Raw genomic sequence first — 17,349 nt, 5'->3', positions numbered from 1 at the left:
CCCCTCCCCTTCCCGCCGTGTCGCATTTCTCCTCCCCCCTCCCCTCTCTTCCCTCCGGCTTGTTTGTTTATTTGACCCGCTCCGCCCCCTCCCCTTCCCGCCGTGTCGCATTTCTCCTCCCCCCTCCCCTCTCTTCCCTCCGTTTTGTTAAAGTCCGTCGCTATGCTACTTGCCCTATCCAAATGGCTCTGAAGTGCCAGACAGCGGAACAACTTGAATTAGTCACTGACAAAGTCGATAGGTCGCTACCATGTTCCTTCAAAGAAGTTTTTGCGTGCTTTGCATGTACGTGTGATTCACAAGAGAAATAGGGGCTCGACGGTGCCTAGTTTGCACAAGTCTGCCTCCCGCTGTGGGTCGGCCCGATGAGAAGAGCTGCGCTGATTGGCAAAGTGTCCCCTCTACATTGTTAGTTGAGCCGGAGCTGTTGCGACTCAAGGTAGGAATCTGTGTGCAGCGAACTCTTATGTTTTACTACTTCGGACTGCTGATGCTTATTCTTGGGAATGTCGCACGGCGCATGCAATCTCCATAAGGTTTGGTGCTTTGAAAACTGGTGCCGAATTCCACTTTCATTCTCAGTTGCACTAAAATAGCCTTGCAGATGATGGTCACTTTTCATCTCAAACGTTTTAATGTCCTTCTATGGTTATACATATGTCTGAAAGCTCTGTTGAACTGCCAGTGCCCTTTTGCTTTTATTCTATAATTGCAATGCTTTTTAATTAACACGCCAATAAAGATGTGACACATGAAATTGTTTATGAAAAACAGCCACAGAGCACACGCTAAAAGCTGAGGCAGGCTAGGTTCAAAGTGTTTCCCCAGCAGGGCTTTAAGTGAGATGAAAACACAGGGGTGGTGGTCTCACAGAGGGCCATGGCCAAAGTAATTAAGTGCGTTGCTTAAACACACCTAAGCTAAAAATCTGTGCTTAGCATAGTGTTCCGCCCGACATGTATTTTGCAGCAATTATGGCTTGTTTTTTTTACTTGCCATTGTTTTTTAATGCGGTATTAGATCTCTCAGATTTGGGTTAGGTTGCTTCTTTTACGAGGCACGCGTCCTGCATCCAGTGGTGGTGGCTTCTCTGTTGCACTTCTTGGATGACATCACTGTCTGGCGCCGCTCACTTATTTCCTGGAAATAGAAACGTACTTTCTGCGGAGAGGCAGGACGTGCCCCTGTAAACGGCGATCCAGCATTTCTATCAGATGTGCAACGTAAAACCTGACCAAGGCGAATGGAGGCTCTTTTGGGGGAAATTAGGGCAGAAAGATTTCATTTTTCCAGACTTTTATTTTTCAAGTTCGCCTGACTTCACATTCCTGGATTGCAGTCGCCGAAACAAAGCGGCCAGCTCTTCTTCCCTGAAGCGAATCCTTCTGGCGCTCAACACTGCCGCTGACGTGCTTTCAAAGGGGCGTTTAAGAATGACCCGACAGGGAGCTTGCTCGGATCGTTCCTTTGTTCCCCAATACGGAAGATGGGATGCAGCGACCCTCAACCCCTCACTCACCCTCAACCCCTCACCCTCAACCCCTCATCCTCAACCCCTCATCCTCAACCCCTCACCCTCACTCACCCTCACTCACCCTCAACCCCTCACCCTCACTCACCCTCACCCTCACTCACCCTCAACACCTCACCCTCACTCACCCTCAACCCCTCACCCTCAACCCCTCACTCACCCTCAACCCCTCACCCTCACTCACCCTCAACCCCTCACCCTCACTCACCCTCAACCCCTCACCCTCACTCACCCTCAACCCCTCACCCTCAACCCCTCACCCTCACTCACCCTCGACCCCTCCCCCTCGACCCCTCCCCCTCAACCCCTCACCCTCCCTCACTCACCCTCACTCACCCTCACCCCCTCACTCACCCTCACTCACCCTCACTCACCCTCAACCCCTCACCCTCACTCACCCTCACTCACCCTCAACCCCTCACCCTCACTCACCCTCACCCACCCTCAACCCCTCACCCTCACTCACCCTCAACCCCTCACCCTCACTCACCCTCACCCTCACTCACCCTCACTCACCCTCAACCCCTCACCCTCACTCACCCTCACCCACCCTCACCCTCACTCACCCTCACCCACCCTCACCCTCACTCACCCTCAACCCCTCACCCTCACTCACCCTCAACCCCTCACTCTCACTCACCCTCAACCCCTCACCCTCACTCACCCTCGACCCCTCCCCCTCCCCCTCAACCCCTCACCCTCCCTCACTCACCCTCACTCACCCTCACCCCCTCACCCTCACTCACCCTCACTCACCCTCACCCTCACTCACCCTCACCCTCACTCACCCTCAACCCCTCACCCTCACTCACCCTCACTCACCCTCAACCCCTCACCCTCACTCACCCTCACCCACCCTCAACCCCTCACCCTCACTCACCCTCAACCCCTCACCCTCACTCACCCTCACCCTCACTCACCCTCACCCTCACTCACCCTCAACCCCTCACCCTCACTAACACTGAAACCCTCAATCACCCTCACTCTTACTCTCACTCACACTCTACACCTCAGCCTCACCCTCACTCACTCACCCTCAACACCTCACCCTCACCCCCTCACCCTCACTCGCCCTCACCCTCAACCCCTCACCCTCACTCACCCTCAACCCCTCACCCTCACTAACACTGAAACCCTCAATCACCCTCACTCTTACTCTCACTCACACTCTACACCTCAGCCTCACCCTCACTCACTCACCCTCAACACCTCACCCTCACCCCCTCACCCTCACTCGCCCTCACCCTCAACCCCTCACCCTCAACCCCTCACCCCCTCACCCTCAACTCCTCACCCTCAACACCTCACCCTCACTCACTCTCAACCCCTCAACCTCACTCACTCACCCTCAACACCTCACCCTCACTCACTCACACTCACTCACCCTCAACCCCTCACCCTCAACACCTCACCCTCAACCCCTCACCCTCAACACCTCACCCTCAACACCTCACGCTCAACACCTCACCCTCAACCCCTCACCCTCAACACCTCACCCTCACTCACCCTCACTCACCCTCACTCACCCTCACTCACCCTCACTCACCCTCACTCACCCTCAACCCCTCACTCACCCTCACTCATCATCACTCACCCTCAACCCCTCACCCTCACCCTCACCCACCCTCAACACCTCACCCTAACTCACAATCACCCTCACTCACCCTCACCCTCACTCACTCTCACTCTCACTCACCCTCAACCCCTCACTCACCCTCAACCCCTCACTCACCCTCACCCTCACTCACCCTCAACACCTCACCCTCACACAGTGCAATAGGTCTCAGAGGATTTTTAGTTAAAGCTTTTACAATTGTTTATGGCTTTTTTGATTTGTAATTCTTTAGCATTGGCTACAAGAAATAAAAATGCTAAAGATTTACAACAAAAAACCCATAAACAATTCTAAAAGCACTAACTCTAATGCTGCGAGACCTATTGCATTTCCAATGCTTGTTTTTGTTCCCGCACCAAGTGACCTCGAACGTTTGGCGACATCCCAAATTGACAGTGAAAGACACTGCAGTGTACCCTCCTTGAAGGGAGCACGGTGCACGCAAATTCAAGGGCAGGTGTCCCAGTAACTCTCAGAGCCAATTCTCAGTAGAATGTTTTGAAAATGAAAATGTTTCAGTCAGTAATAAGATAGTATTCATTCAGTCAACAGTACAGCATTCGGACATCACATCGAGCCATTGTGTACTTTCTTAATAAAATATATTGGACAAATAATGTTGCTACTAAAGGAAGACACCCATCTAAGGTACACAATTTGTAAATGACGTTTTCTCTTACCTCACTTCTATGACAACGAGCTTGTTTCTCTTGTGCTCTACATCAGCTGTGTTGTCCCTTCTGCTGACAGACCCGACACATGGATTTAGCAGAGTGGTCCTGGACGGGCATGGACCCAAGTTTTCATAGCTCTGCAGTTGTACTAAGAGCAGGGCCAGGGAGGAAACCTAAAGGACTATGAGGCATACCAATCGAGGGTGATCTGAAATAAGGAACCAGACATCACCTACTGGCACGACAGGAAGCCAATGTGGAGTGAGCACATCAATTGAAATCTTTGGGGTTGTGTGCTATTGAGTTTCAGGGTAAGACATTATGTTGATTCCCCTTCTGAGTGGCATGGCCTTGTGGGTGACTGGTAATTCCTACCAGCCAATGTTTTAGAACACAACTATAGCTTTTCAGATCTTTAAATGGCCTTTTCTGCAATCAAAGGAAGAACAACTTACCTGACAGACGTCAACTTGGCTGTCCTGTGAAATTATGGATCACATGCGGTAACACATAGGCATAATAAAGGATACAAGTTCTGGTACAGTGGTATGAGGGACTTCACAGCTCGGCTTGCATTGATGCACGTGGCACAAACGAGGGTTGGCAGCAGCTTTGCAGTCACTATCGCTCCATCAAACAGTGGCCCAAAAAATGGCACCTGAAGATGCAGAAGTACTATTGTTATACTCAGTAAATTAATATAAAAACTATATTAAACTCGAAACAAAGGGAAGGCATCACACTGTTACATCAACAACAGTGCAGCACACCAGAATCACTGTGTCCTGAAGCAGGGAATGGTCAGCATTTTTACATCACGCCATAATATAACATTTTAATGCACTGGCATCAACTGATCTCAACTCATCATACTGTGTACATAGAGAAAAAACATACATGTAGCGAGAAAAAGTCATTATTATTCCTACCTTGATAAAAAAAAAGTGCTATGAGATCTTTTCAGACAGACAGACAGACACACACACACACACACACACACACACAGTAAATATTATTTATCCTGTAAGCATTTGTTTGTGGCATGCACTGTATCACTGCATTAGATTCACATGCTTAGCATAAGTCCACTATCTAGTGTTGGGCTCCGAAGTGTGTAAGTTGTTTTACAGCACTACATGCCAAAAACAGATACAGGGTAAGTAACATTTATCTTTAGATGGCATGTGTGGCTGTATATAGACATTATTAGCACGTAAGCTGAGGCTAACTTGTGCTGAGCGCATTTGTTTTAAATAATGTATGTAATACCGCTTGCCTGACATATGCTTGTTGTTGTGCTATAGCATCAACCACTAAAACAAGGGGGCCCTGGAATTAGATAGAGGTGGAGACACGGGGGAATAAGGGCAATACAATACAAGAAAATGTCTCCACCCGAAATAGATCAAAAAGGCGCTAGTAAGGTCGCCAAGAATAAGGTCTCCCTCCCAGCAAGGAGCAGTCAATAAACAAAATTAGAACATATTCATAAATAAACTTTAATCAACATTCATTTTTATATACAATCGATTGATTTTCATTGATGCAATGTCACAAAAGGAAAAGTTAAAGAAAAGATACACATCCCCACAACACAGTCATTCAAGCATTCAAAACAGCACACATTCCTCATTCACTCAATCTCATTCGTCCTGATCCTGAAGGATCCAATCATTCAAACTCAATTTAAAATTATTCTAAGAAAGGCGGAGAACCACAGTACTCAATAGTAGGCCGAAGAGACAGATAGCCTTCTTACATATATGTCATTTTAACTGAAAGTTTGCACAGAATCAATTTTCAAAAATATAACTGAAGTTATACAATAAAGTTAATACAGTCCAAATGTCTAACAAAGGCTTGGGGAGATAAATAGACAAAAAACAATTGATTATAGAAAATAACAATATGTGGTTAATCAGAGGTTTCTTTCTGTAGTGGTGCCGACGTACGTTTCGGTGTTTGACCTATTACAGGTCTCACCTTCCTCAGGGCACGTGTCTCCGTGGAGACAAATGTGGGGGGTATCTTTGGGGCAAATACTGGTCACAGTAGAATAATAAATACCAGACACGGAAAGGTAACAGCACAATACGTCGAAAATAAGTGTTGAGAAAGACTGCAAAAGGAGGATGCAAAATAACAATGAGATCCGCGGCAGTCAGACAAAGAATGTATACGTTTCAGGAGAGGCAAGGCAGCAGGGGGTCCTAGAGAATGATAGGTAGCTGTAGCCTCTAGGGCAATGCGGCTGGTCACAATGGACAGGTAGCCGTCGGGCAATAATTGGGCAATGGGTGAAAGCTGCAATGACGACGGGCCCAAAAACGAAACTATTTAAATACGGAGGCTCGTAACGAATACTCAGGTCCCGGGTGCTCAAAGGCATCCAATCAACTGATTCAGTTTCGGCGTGAGCTAGCGTCCAACGATATACGGGCGGGTTGCTGCATTCCGCCCGTATACCGAATGTTTTTTGTCTATTTATCTCCCCAAGCCTTAGTTAGACATTTGGACTGTATTAACTTTATTGTATAACTTCAGTTATATTTTTGAAAATTGATTCTGTGCAAACTTTCGGTTAAAATGACATATGTAGGAAGGCTATCTGTCTCTTCGGTCTACTATTGAGTACTGTGGTTCTCCGCCTTTCTTAGAATAATTTTAAATTGAGTTTGAATGATTGGATCCTTCAGGATCAGGACGAATGAGATTGAGTGAATGAGGAATATGTGCTGTTTTGAATGCCTGAATGACCGTGTTGTGGCGATGTGTACCTTTTCTTTAACTTTTCCTTTTGTGACATTGCATCAATGAAAATCAATCGATTGTATATACACAAATACATGTTGATTAAAGTTTATTTATGAATACGTTCTAATTTTGTTTATTGACCGCTCCTTGCTGGAAGGGAGACCTTATTCTTGGCGACCTTACTAGTGCCTTTTTGATCTATTTCGGGTGGAGACATTTTCTTGTATTGTAGTGCCATAGCATCTATACAGAAATGTTTTGTAAATATGTGTGGTGTAGTCCATGTAACTGCTTAGCATATGTCAGCTATTGGTATATTCCGTAGACATGCCATAGACGATCTTTTTTTGCATGTAAATGAGCTTTTGATGGTATAGGGAGGGGTCTTTTGGCTTTAGCATAGCAGGTTTGGATGCATTTGACTATCCAACGTGCAATACCCGATTTGGCAACTGCTTTACCTTTATGTTGTTTGGAGAATGCCACAAATTGTTATTGTTATTGTTCACTTCGGTTTATATAGCGCCAAATCACCTGCAGGTCTCTAGGCGCTCAAGACCGATGACAGACAGCAATGATTCAAAGCGTAAGAGAAGCGTAAGAGAGGCCTACAATGCAACTATTAGAATGGGCCAAACGCCTCCCTAAATAGAAGCGTTTTTAACAGCTTCCTAAAACGCAGGAGATTTACTTCTCTCCAGAGCGGTTCTGGTAGTTTGTTCCATATCTGTGGAACCAAAACCGAAAAGGATCTCCCTCCCTTAGTTGCTAGCTTATATCGAGGGCAGACCAACAACTGGGTATCAGAAGACCTAAGTATTCGTTTGGGGTTGTAGACCTCCAAACGTTCTTTAATATAGGCGGGGGCTTGCCCATAGATTGCCTTGTGGGCCGTGCATAGGCTCTTGAACTCCACCCTCTGCTCAATAGGGAGCCAATGTAGCTTAAGCAATAAAGGAGAGGCATGGGTTCTTCTAGGTAGCCTGAAAATTAATCGCGCAGCATCATTCAGGAACCCCTGCAATCTATTGGTCAGAGTTTTAGGCAGACCTAAATAGAGAGCGTTCCCATAATCCAACCTCGAAATGATTGTAGCAGAGACAACCATACGGAGCATGGACACAGAAAGAAGGGGAGCTAACTTACGCAGCTGTCTGATCAAGCCAGTACACGTCCCTACGACGGAAGAGATCTGACTGGCCATTGACAATTCATGGTCAATCTTGATGGCGAGACTTTTTACTTTGTCACACGGTATCGGGGTGGGACCTAGTTCCTGGGGCCAATACAGGTCACTCCAAGGTGAAGCAACGGTCGAAACCACCAAAACCTCCGTTTTTTCCGGGTTTATTTTCAGCAGGTTTGCAGTCATCCAACCAACCGTATATCTAAGGATGTTCTGGGCATTGGTCTGCGCCAAAGCCGTGTTATCAATACTCAGTAGCAACTGGGTGTCATCGGCGTAATTGAACACATGACAACCCATGTTCACTAGAGAGTCAATCAACGGTTGCAAATAGAGATTAAACAATAGTGGGGATAATGCAGAGCCCTGAGGGACTCCGCACTCCAAGGTACCTACATCGGAGATGCAATCCCCCAATTGAATCCTCTGCGTCCTGCCCGTCAAAAAGGATTGAAGCCATTGACGGACCACGCCCCTTATCCTGAAAGTGGCCAGTCTGTCCAGAAGCAGGGAATGGCTGACCGTATCGAACGCCGCCGATAGATCTAAAAGTATCAGGGCGCTCGGTTTCTTACTGTCAGCCATACCTCTAAGCTCATCCAGCACCGAGAGCATCACCAACTCGGTGCTGTGATGTGCACGAAACCCTGCCTGACGCTCCTGGAGTAGATGGTGTGACTCCAAGAATAAGGAAAGGGACTTCAGCACATGTTGTTCCAGAACTTTGGACAAAAAAGGCAATTGGGATATCGGCCTATAGTTTTTTAAGATAGCCGGGTCGGCTCCTGGCTTCTTTATCAAAGGCTTGACTCGTGCCTCCTTGAAACTCGATGGTAAATGGCCAGTCTCCATTGAGCTGTTAAGAAGGGAGATAATATGATCTTCTAAAATAGGGCGCGCCAAACAGAAAACCCTGGGGGGACACGGGTCCGCCGGGGAACCTGACTTGGTTCTACTCATGAGCTGCTCAAGACTTAGAGAGTCTATCTCTGGGAACCTCAAAATAGAGGCTTCCGAGGAGATTTGAGCTTCCTGTAACGGAAGAGGGTCGCTCAAGGTACTATTCTTATTCTCAGAAAGAATAGTCTCCACCTTCTCAAGAAAATAACATTGAAAGGTGTTACAGTTTATTATTGTTTCAGTCGTTTCTGGTTTTTTACTCAACCAAGTTAAGTTTTTAAACGTTTCTTTCTGAATATTCTCGGCCTGATTTATGCGGGTTTCGTAATATTCTGCTTTTGCTACCAGAATAAGCTTTTTATATGAGTTGAGTGAGATTTTATACTGTTCCCGGTCTATGCCGTCTTTTGTTCTCCTACAACTCCTTTCTAGATGGCGAAGCTTCTTTTTGTGATCCCTCAGAAGCGAAGTGAACCATGGAGCCCCTTTTCCTACTCCTTTTGCTTTTTGTAGTTTCTCGGGTGCTATCTGGTCAATCGCCTGACTCAAATTCCACATTATATCCCTATAGTCCTGATCTAAATCCCCACTAGAGGCCAATGATTGGACATGATCAGGAAGAATATTGGTCAAAGATTGTGAATCAACTTTTATCCACTGACGAACTTTTTTCAATTTTGGAGGTTTTTGGGCCAGATAACCATCAATGGGAATATCACAGTTCACCAAATGAGGATCCGACCAAAATACAGGGTAGAATGTCCATAAGGTTTACCTTTGGATCTGAAGTCCAGATAAGATCAAGGGTATGCCCCTTGATATGTGTGGGGACATCTACAAGCTGTTTAATACCAAGTGAGGACATAATAGTCTCCAGATGTCGAGTTGCCGGGTCTTTATGGGCTTTATCCCAATGCACGTTAAAGTCCCCGGTTACCACAACTTTTTGGTATCTTGTGCAAATAGTTATTGAGATTTCCGAAAGGACTGTTTCCTATCAATTTAGGACATTAGTGCTCTTTTAACATCTTATGTGTGTAATGCTCTATCAGCCACGGAGTCTGGTTGACGAAAACATACAGGCAATCCAAGGGACGGAGTCATGTGAAAATGTGAGACTACTTTTGGTAGGAATTTAGGATGAGTTAGTAAAACTACTTTGTCTTTGTGTATTTGGAAAAATGATTCCTCCAAAGTTGATGCTTGAATCTCTCTCACTCTTCTTAGTGAAGTAATTGCAATGAGGGGGGCGTTGCCACGCAGGCAACCAAGATGGACGCCTGTGCTTGAAGCTCCGCCGGCCGGGCACCGTTCCTGCTGATTTTCCCCGATTCAGGAGATGTAGACTGCAGTGGACACTTTCCCATCATGTCCGGGAAGCACTATGGTGCGGTTTGAGGCCCTGATTTGCCCGCTGCGAGGAGCGGTACAGCCTTCCCCTGAGCCCCCGCTGCTGGGCCATGAACGCAGATCCGACGACCCCTCTGACTACCGGTGATCCTGGGAGGTGCGGCGCTGGACATCGGCGGTAAGCTGCAGCCTTGGTGGGCGCTCGGCGTTGGATCTGGCCCCCCACCGCCCGCTTGCTTGGTTTCCCTCCCCAGTCTCCCCTGTTGAGGCTGAGTGCCGGGTCCCGTTGTGCGCGTGGCGGTCGCAGGGCTCTTCAGGCCTCATGCTCGCCGCTGCGCTGGGCCTCTGTGTGCTTGCTTTCGGCGGGTGGGTGGTGGGCTAGAGAGTGGGGCCCTATATGTTGTCTGGGGGGGTCGTGTCTGCGTTGGGCCCCGATTGGCTTGCTGGCTGCCCTCCCTCACCTGTACGTGGACTTTGCTGTGAGGGAGGCCACTTAAGATGGCGCTACATTGCTGCTTCCCCAGACCCGCCAACACCTTAGGGCCGGGCCACTACCTGCTTGCTTAATCTCGCCGCGCTTCCTGACGGCTACGTGTGCTTTTCTGAATCGTGATCATTGTAGAAAGCACAACGCTACTGCAGCCACACCGTGAAGGAGCTCATATTTTATTTTGTGCGTTAGTTCTGTTGCACACTGGAGACTCTGTGACTGCGTCATATTTGCCACAAGTGCTCCTGGTGGCAGGAGCACCCTGTGCTCTCAATTGCCCTCGCCCTTTGGTGGATAGACTGGCTGGAGCTGCTTGCCTTTCAAATCTGGGGGCATTGTTTACAATCTTTCACCTGGCCAGTGTTGCAGCGTGCGCTGTGTTGGTGAAGCGCGTGCTGTGGGGTTGCTCTACGCTGCTCTGCAAAGACTTTACACTCCTCTTGCCCACCTACCTTTCGCGCTCTGCCATGCTCCATTTGTGTCTTCAGACGCAGATGTTATTGCCTGCAGTAGGGGGAGGAAAGATCCTAAGCAGCGCACGCTGCAATTTGTAAAAGCTCCTGACCCTACCTCGGACGACCTTTCAGACAGGGCAGATGGGGCGCATGGCCCAGATGATCCTGCCCACTTACGGCTGCCTTGCTTACAGAGATGAGAGCTGGGTTTAGAGCACTGGATGGCAGATTTGATGCGCTAGACAAGAAATTAGCAGACATAGGCATGAAGGTCCAGGCGGTTGGATGTGTTGGAGGGTAGGGTCTCGGACATCGAAGACGGAGCGGCGACATCGCAAAAACGGCTCGAGAGGGTGGAAAAGATCTTGCAAGACGTGGCGATAAAGAATGAGGATTTGGAGGCCTGCAGTCGTCTAAACAATATTCGCATTATTGGTGTGCCAGAGACAGCTACCACCGGTCGAGTGGACATCTTCGTTGAGCAATTACTAACAGACTTGTTCGGTAGGGAGGCCTTCACGCAGGGGTTTGTGGTGGAGCGGGCCCACAGGTCTTTGGGCCCCCGCCCCAAGCCAGGTCAGCCTCCGAGACCTATTATTGCCAGACTCATGAATTTCAGGGACAGGGATACAATTCTCTGCTCTGCTCGTGAACGAGGAGAGGTTCAGTGGCAGGGGAGTAAATTGTCATTTTTCACAGATTTTACCATCATGGTCCAGGGTGCAAGACGCAAATTTAATGGCGTTAAGGCCACCCTGAAAAACCTGGGACTTAGATATGGCATGCTTTATCCGGCTAGGTTGAAAGTGGATGTGGACGGGCGATTCCGCATCTTCGAGTCCCCGACTGAGGCACAGGAGTTCTGCCAAGATGATAAAAAGAAGCACAGCGCGGCGGCGTCCCCTCCTCGTGCTGCTTCCCCTCCTCAAAGTGGGCCACAGGCCCGCGTTGACCTCTTCTCCAATCCCGGACCTGGTTGATCAGTTATTGTATTTATTCTCTTTGGTCTGCTGTGTTAGTGTTATATCTGGAATTTTATCCTGTTTTGATACTACAACATTTAATAATGCCAGGCTGGCATGGCGTTGCTGCGCCTCATGGTGAACGCCAAAGTTTCTTTACTGTATATGCCAAGTTTCTGGTGTGCAACTATACTGTCAGCATTGATATGGTTTTCTACATTGCAACATCCTTTGGTAAGATGGGTTGGGTTCTGCCTCGCGAGGGTTGGAACGAGGCTCGGCGGGGGGGGTGGGGGGGTGACATTTGCTGGTTTTTAATAGATCTTGAGTGTGTGTTGCACAGTTTATTGGTACATGGCACCGGTTTGCTTTGACTCGCTATATGTTTGTTGTGATTCCCTTTAAATGGTACAGTTAGATTGGCAGCCCGGTCCCTCCGGGCTTTCTTTGATTTCCTGGAATGTTAGGGGGTTGAACAATACCCGCAAACGCAGCCAGGTCCTTAATTACATTACACGGCACAATATTGACATCGTCTACATGCAAGAGACCCACTTATCCAGATCTACTGAATCACCTGTGGCGGCGGGCTGGGGTTCCCATAGATATTTTTCAAACTACAGTAGTTATGCCAGAGGGTTGGCTATATTTATACACAGAAGAATCCCCTTCTCTCTACAAAAGACAGTGGAGGACGGGGAGGGCCGTACGCGGATTGTGACTAGCTCGTTGATGTGACATAATGTTGCACTGGTCTGTGTTTATGGTCCCAATGTGGATTCTCCTGACTTCTATCATGAGTTACATGTGCACCTACTGGCCCTGGACCCTTGCTTGGTGATAATGGGTGGGGATTTTAATTTATTACTAGATCCCACTAGAGACAGCACATCCTCCTCACCGGACACAAAACCCCACTCACACCGTACGCTCCAAGACATCAGAGGGTACTTCTCCTTGATAGACGTCAAGAACAAACACCCGCACCTCGCAGCCTACACGCATTATTCTGGGTTTCACAATACCTGGACTAGGATAGACTATTGGTTGATTTCACCTGAAGTTGCTGGGTGGTTGGGTGGATTGGTTACCTTGCCACGCACATTTTCGGATCACTCTCCGATTGTGATTAAGCTTAACATTCGCAGGTCTGGAGGGTACTAGAGACAGTGGCGTTTCCCTGGGAGAGCTCTGCTGGATCAGGTTTTGCTTGAGGAAGTGCGGGAGGCCATTGAGGATTACTTCGAACTCAACACCGGGTCGGTGGATACTTGGGCTGTGCTCTGGAAAGGATTTAAGGCCTATATAAGGGGCGTCTGCATTGCCAAAAATGCGGGGGTATTGAGAGATCTCCGTTCCACTTTGAGCCGCATTGAGACAGAAATCGCTGCTTTAAATCGAGATTTAGAGGGGTCTGGATCAGAGTCTGTGAAGACCCGGCGTTTGGCCTTGATGCTTGAGTTTAGAGAAACCGCTGAACGAGAGTTGTTATTCCTCAACAAACAACATGTCGCTAGAAGATATGGTGAGGGCGAACGACCCGGTAAGATTCTGGCACATATGCTCCGCCTGCGTGTGATAAAATCCACGTTACTGAGCTTTTAGGCCCGGATGACAAGTTGATACATTCCACCCCAGACACATGTAACACATTCCTCTCCTATTTTAAAACATTATACACGTCCAAGGTCACGGGGAATCTTTGCGATCAGGGGAAATATCTTGCGGAAATCACGCTGGTATACTTGGAACGACATATGCAGGATTTCCTGTCCATTCCTATATCCCAAGAGAGCATAATTAAGGCAATAGAGGCGTTGTGGGGCTCCTCGGCGCCCGGTCTCGGCGAGTTCTCCGCAGAATTTATAAAGCATATAAGGATATATTGGTCCCGAGATTGGTAGAGGTTTATGCTGAGGCGCTTGAGGTAGGTATCCTTCCTCCTAAGTTCACGAAAGCGGTCATCATCCTTCTCCCCAAACCGGGCAAGGACCCCCAGCTCTGTGGCTCCTATAGGCCGTTGTCCCTGCTAAATCTTGACTATAAAATACTGGCGAAGGTGATAGCTATCCGGTTGTCTCTATTAATGGAATACATCATTTCTCCAGCCCAGTCTGGTTTCGTCCCACATAGATCCACCTCACTTACCTTGCGAACTCTGTTCACGGTGTTGCATAGAATTGACCCTAACTTACCTGCTGCGGCAGTGCTCCTTGACGCTGAGAAGGCATTCGACTCCCTAGAGTGGCTGTTTTTCTATCTGTCATGCATCATATGGGAATGCCCAGTGTTTTGTCTCTACCGTTGCATTATTGTACACCGCACCCACAGCTCGGTTGCGTCTGAATGGTACCATTTCTGAACTTTTCCACTTATCTCGTGGCACGAGGCAGGGTTGCCCCTTATCTCCATTACTTTTCATTCTGGCTATGGACCCATTAGTTCGGCATTTCCAGGAAAAACATTCGCATCGTGGCTTACAGTTTCGCACGGGCCCACTTTTGGTGTCACTGTACGCTGATGACACAATCTAATATGTCAAGCTACCCCATCTTAACCTCGACCCTATTATCCGGGAAATTATTTGCTTTGGCAGGTTTTCTGGTCTCAGTGTCAATTGGCACAAATCTGTTATTTTTCCATTGACTACTAGCACGACTCCCTGGGTACTCGAATTCCTGCTTGATTGGTGCCAGGATGCAATAAAATATCTCGGAATTTACATACACCCGGACACCGCTACTATTATCAGGCTAAATTATGGCCGTGCAATTGGTCTCTTGGAATCACAGGTTAATAGATGGTTGTGGCTGCCCTTGTTAATGGCCGGTAGAGTGGCCATTATCAAAATGATAGTCCTCCCTCGTTTTTTGTATCTTTTCAACAACATCGCCATTCCTCTCACTCAGACCTTCTTACTACAACTGCGATCACTTCTGTTGCGTCTCGTTTGGGGAGATAAGACACCGCGTGTGAATTGGCAAACCCTAACCCTGCCGTATGAAAAAGGGGGTCTCGGAGTACCGGACATGTATCTATTTTATCTCACTGCACAATGTTGCTATTCCTACGCCTGGTATCATCCGGATGCAAGGGTTCCATATTTGAAGCCGGAAGCTGACCTAGTACTGCCGCAGAAACTGTCTGCCATTTAACCCACGGGCATCCTGTGGTACCCTCGGGACATTCAGACGGTGTCCACAACTTGCTGGGCATGGGACAAATTGCGTAGGATGTTGGGCTTAGTTCAATTATACTCCCGGGCATTGCCCCTGCCTGCCTATCCCATCATTGCTGCCCATAACAGGTGTGGTCTTGGTTCAGCGCACACTGGAGACCTGTTTCCGGATGACAATGCCTTCTCGGTGTTGGAGGAAGCCTGGTTTAGTGAAAGCTTCTTTATGGATACTTTTGTATCGACACGCATGTATTCCATGTTACGTGCGACTTTCCCTACTTTTCCGAGCCAACTCCACCATTGACCCTAATTATAGAGTGTCCATCGGGCGCACATTTGATTTCCAAACTATACAAACAATGCGTGCTGTCCCGGCCGTTCTCTGATACTAAAGCCCTCACAGCATGGGAGGTTGATCTAGGCAGGCCTATTGCTGATGACCAATGGGAACAGTGCTGCAGGGCAACGAGGGAAGTGTCACTAAATACCTGACACAAGTTGCTTCACTTTAAGTTTCTAAGCAGGATGTACCACACCCCCGCATGGTCCCACAAGATAGACCCTGCAGGATCCCACCACTGCCAGAAATGTTCAGCTCCTTTTGCCGATTTTGCCAATCTCTCCTGGACCTGTCCCAAAATATAGAAATACTGGGTTTAGGTGCACGTCACATAGGTGCACGTCACACTTGGGGACATCCTCTCCATGACAATGATTCCCACTCCTGAAATTGCACTGATGGGGTATGTGGTTAATTTTCCCAAGAAGGTCAGGAAATCTGTTGCGCTTGGTTTTCTCTTGGCCAAACACGAGGTGGCATTGTTGTGGGGTAGCAGGAGGGTTCCTTCACTAAAGTCGTGGCTCTGCAGTTTAGCGTTTTGTAATGTAAATTGCGAGGAATATGCTGCACTCGTGCCTAGCTCTTCGAGACCTGTGGACATTTGGGGACCGTACAAAGCGTACATCGCTAGTAAGCGTGCTGGGGTGGACACTCTGATAGTTCAAACAGGACCTATGCTTGCACAATATTAAGATTCCACACTGGTGTGGGTTGCGCTCTGGGAGGAATGACTCTCTTGATATCTTGTAGAAAAAGCCTTAATTACAGGAATTCTAAATACAGAAGTTTGTTCTCTATTTTGAAGGTATGCAGCTAGTGCGGTAGGATGCATTTTTATTGAAGTGAAAGCTAACCCTGCAGTTTGTAAGTAAAGCAGGTAGCATTTAGTGGATCAATATTCTTTGAGTGACAATAATGAAAAAAGTGTATCCATACATTCTTGTGGCAAATTTAGATATCCAAATTCTAGGACCTCAGGAGCCAAATTGCAAGATTGAGAGAGCTGGGGTTTGGGGGTTTCACTGATCCTTGGTTCTGAGTGAGGAGGTCTTGTCTGTTGGGTAGTACCTGATGTGGGACTACTGATAACTCTAGTAATGTTGTGAACCACGGTTGGCTAGCCCATGTAGGAGCAACTAGGAAGGAAGTCAGGGATGTCTGCCTCAGTTTGCGAATTACAAATGGAAGCAGGTGGAAATGTGTAAGCAAATATCCTTGACCAATTAATCCAAAGTGCTTTGCCCTTGGATTGTGTGTGTTGGAACCTGGAGGTGAAGTTTAGGCATTTTGTGTTTTATGTTGTTGCAAATACGTCTATATCTGGTTGTCCCCATTGTTGGAAGAATGGGTGTAGGACTTGTATGTTGAGTTCCCACTTGTGGACACATTGACGTGTCCTGCTGTGGATATCTGCCAAGTCGTTGTCTACTCCTGGTATGTACTCTGCTAAAAAGTGAGTACTGTGTTGGAGAGCATACTTTGTTCTACTATGCTCTGTGCTAGGAGAGACAGTGTGGACATCTGGTCCCCCTGTTTTTGCACATAATACATGATGGTCATGTTGTCTGTTTTGATTTGGACTGTTGTGCCTATGAGGTTAGGAAAGAATACTTTTATCGCCAGATGAACAGCTCAGAGCTCTAGGTGAATAATATGTAGGAGAGAATGACTGTATGTCCAGTGCCTATATACACAAGGAAAATAAACAAGCTTTAAACACTCCCTTACGATTTAAAACAATGGGTAAAACTCCAAATATACATATATACAATTCAATTGCCAATTTCCAAAGACTTAAAACAAATGTTTGTTCTCAATACTTTTTTATTTTCATAAATGTAACCATTTCCATAATTTTTTTTTCTATTTCAGGATTTCTTTTACAAATATATACATTACATAATTTTCTAATAC

General features: G+C 47.4%; 1 protein-coding gene across 5 annotated transcripts in view; it reads right to left on the bottom strand.

The window, feature by feature from the left end:
* Window positions 1-17,349, bottom strand: part of RALGAPA2 (Ral GTPase activating protein catalytic subunit alpha 2) — a 1,907,250-nt gene that overhangs the window by 452,070 nt on the left and 1,437,831 nt on the right. For all 5 annotated transcript variants that reach the window (XM_078649331.1, XM_078649327.1, XM_078649328.1 and 2 more), the window contains one exon: window positions 4,351-4,478. In XM_078649331.1, the coding sequence (XP_078505457.1) occupies window positions 4,351-4,478 (128 nt within the window). The remainder of the gene's footprint in view (window positions 1-4,350; window positions 4,479-17,349) is intronic.

The sequence above is a fragment of the Lissotriton helveticus genome, chromosome 6 (genome assembly GCF_964261635.1).
Source record: "Lissotriton helveticus chromosome 6, aLisHel1.1, whole genome shotgun sequence".
Lineage (NCBI taxonomy): Eukaryota > Metazoa > Chordata > Amphibia > Caudata > Salamandridae > Lissotriton > Lissotriton helveticus.
The sequence above is the reverse complement of the archived record's forward strand: the minus strand, read 5'-3'. Positions and strand labels throughout refer to the sequence as shown.